The sequence below is a fragment of the Borostomias antarcticus genome, assembly GCF_949987555.1.
Source record: "Borostomias antarcticus genome assembly, chromosome: 15".
Taxonomy (NCBI): domain Eukaryota; kingdom Metazoa; phylum Chordata; class Actinopteri; order Stomiiformes; family Stomiidae; genus Borostomias; species Borostomias antarcticus.
This window is the reverse complement of record NC_140248.1, coordinates 15,822,022-15,824,521: the sequence shown is the minus strand read 5'-3', so window position 1 is coordinate 15,824,521 and position 2,500 is coordinate 15,822,022. Positions and strand designations below refer to the sequence as shown.

Below are 2,500 nucleotides of genomic sequence, written 5' to 3'. Positions count from 1 at the left end.
AGACCAACACACACACAGGTCAGAGCCCGGCCCACCCTAGAGGTCAGGCCCAGACGAGAGGTCGCCTGCCTGGGGTACAGGCACACGCTTCAGAGAGGGGCCCAGACCAGCAGGGGGCGACGGTCAGGGGCTTCAGAGTTCAGTGCTGTCACCCGCCCACACGACTGTCATATATTGGACAGCTGCAGCAGTCAGGCTATTAGTGATGTGAGTACAAGTGGAGAGGAGGAGAGAGAGAGAGAGAGAGAGAGAGAGAGAGGGAGAGGGAGAGAGAGAGAGAGAGAGAGAGAGAGAGAGAGAGAGAGAGAGAGAGAGAGAGAGAGAGAGAGAGAGAGAGAGGGAGAGAGAGAGAGAGAGAGAGAGAGAGAGAGAGCACTTACCTCAGCACTTGGAACATTTTGGCCATCTTCCCGATGGCGCGGATCTTGTTCCTGATCACCTCCTTCCGTGCGGCAGCTGCGTTGGCTGAACACACACACAGAGTTGAGTTAAGGTGAGGCCATTCCTATATTCAACTGCTACAGTACGTGGAACCGTTTTACTACTACGCAGATGCAGTGGCAGTGAAAGCGCTGGTGAAGTGCGCCCCCTGTAGGTTCACATCTGTCCGCCTATCAAACACTCAGGGGCGAATTCACTAAAGGATTGCGCAGCTTTTCCTGACGCAAAGCCTGTGCAAATAAGTCAAAAATTATGTTTGCTATTCACAAAGCCCTCGCAAAGGGTGAAATACGGTGTTAACTGCGTTGCGTTCGTCATTGCGCTGCTCTGCGCCGGTGTTATTAGCTCATATTTAAATTAGGTAATATGGGCGGAGAATGTTCCCCTTTCTATGCAAATGAACATTATTGCAAAACCCGCCCAATTCACAAACATCGGCGCAAATTGCCTCACGCAGTTAAAGTGAAATTAATACCGTTTTCAGAAACGTGGTGGTATTTAAGCGCAAGGGGTGTGTCGCGGCCAGCCTGTCCGCTGATCATGGCAGCAGTGATTGTTGCGAGGCGAAGGCATCGCAATGCCAGGCATGTTGTTCGTGAGAATATTTAGAAGAAGGTCACTTTTTGATTTAACACTAGAACCACCGCGGTAACTGTTTGGACACCAGAGCGCGCAGCTCTTCAGCCAACTGGAGGATGAAGTCGCGTCTGGGGAGGCTCAGTTGACTATGCGTCTCTCCACCCGTCCCCAGCGAGTCCAAGCTCCCCCAATGAATATAATGGTGCATTCGTTTATAACTGGGAGGTGGCAAATTGCGACTTTCTACTAGGAATTATTAAATAAAACACCGCATGAACTCGCACTTCCTCGTCGCAAATTCGGATATGTTTCTCAGCCCCCAGTTGCTCGAATGCACTAGATATAACTAGGTAACTGTGATATAATGGTATATAGATATAACTAGGTAACTGTGATATAATGGTATATAGCTCGAATGCACACAGGTCGGAGGTAGGTATTTTGCCACATGCGACTTGCCACCTCCGACCACAAACGAACACACCATAATAGCCTACATAGCACGAAACTGTGCGTATAATAGTCTATACGCGAAACTGCGCATTCCCTATAGCTGTTCATTGAACGGCTGGGGGCCGATATAGGCCTAGGTATAAATAAATAAAAACATAGCCTACACAATATTTGTTTTATTTGAATGGTCTTGAAAATATTTTGCTTTTGTATCATAGGTGACGGCAGGTATCATATTCAGCCATGGATGATGACTCCCGTGCGTAATCCTTCCAACGTTGGAGAGGCGGCGTACAACCGGGCTCACATCAGGACGCGCGGTGTGATTGAGTGCACATTTGGAATCCTGAAAAGCCGTTTAGATGCCTAGATCGTACCGGTGGGGCAATGTTATACACTCCCCCAAAAGTATGCCAGATCATCGTGCTGCAACTTGCATAACATAAAATGACAATTTTTCCTTTGTTCGTCTTTTCAAATCATTCCACCTCCGTTTGCAGTCTTCCGCGTGTACACACACAAATGGCACTGACTGATTGGGAAATTAAACCCCAAATATGATTTTTTGCTGCAGTCGTGATATTTTTTGCCGAAAGCTGTGAGACATGTTTTTGAACCTCGTCCGTGAGGCCTTCAAGTTCGCTGTCTGAAAATCGTATCTTTCTTTTTCTGTCTGCCGTCGTCCAATGATATGCATACGAGTTGTAGGCCTAATGCGCTGTATGCGCAGTATTTATAGTCATTTCCTATATCAGCAGCAAATTGCACTCAGCCGCAAACACCGAATGGGCGTGTTTGCGCTGGGATATTATTAGCGCAATGTCTTTAGTGAATAGGTTTTTAAAACGGAGCACATAGCGGGCGCAACTGACGCGCAATATTATGGTGCAATTAGCGGGCGCAATTTGCTTTAGTGAATTCGCCCCTCAGGGTTCCTGGTTGCCTTTGTTTTGTCAGGAGGCTCGTAAAGCAGGTGAGCGTCCGACAGCTGTCCTGACGTTAGGGTCTTAACACGCTGTGGCCAAAA

General features: G+C 48.0%; 1 protein-coding gene across 1 annotated transcript in view; it reads right to left on the bottom strand.

Annotated features, from left to right (window-relative positions):
* LOC311318571 (protein phosphatase 3 catalytic subunit alpha-like) overlaps nt 1-2,500 on the bottom strand; it is a gene marked incomplete at both ends in the record, with an annotated part of 39,099 nt that overhangs the window by 2,529 nt on the left and 34,070 nt on the right. Inside the window, one exon of the mRNA XM_084449932.1 lies at nt 381-505. Coding sequence (XP_084306058.1) covers nt 381-505 — 125 coding nt within the window. The remainder of the gene's footprint in view (nt 1-380; nt 506-2,500) is intronic.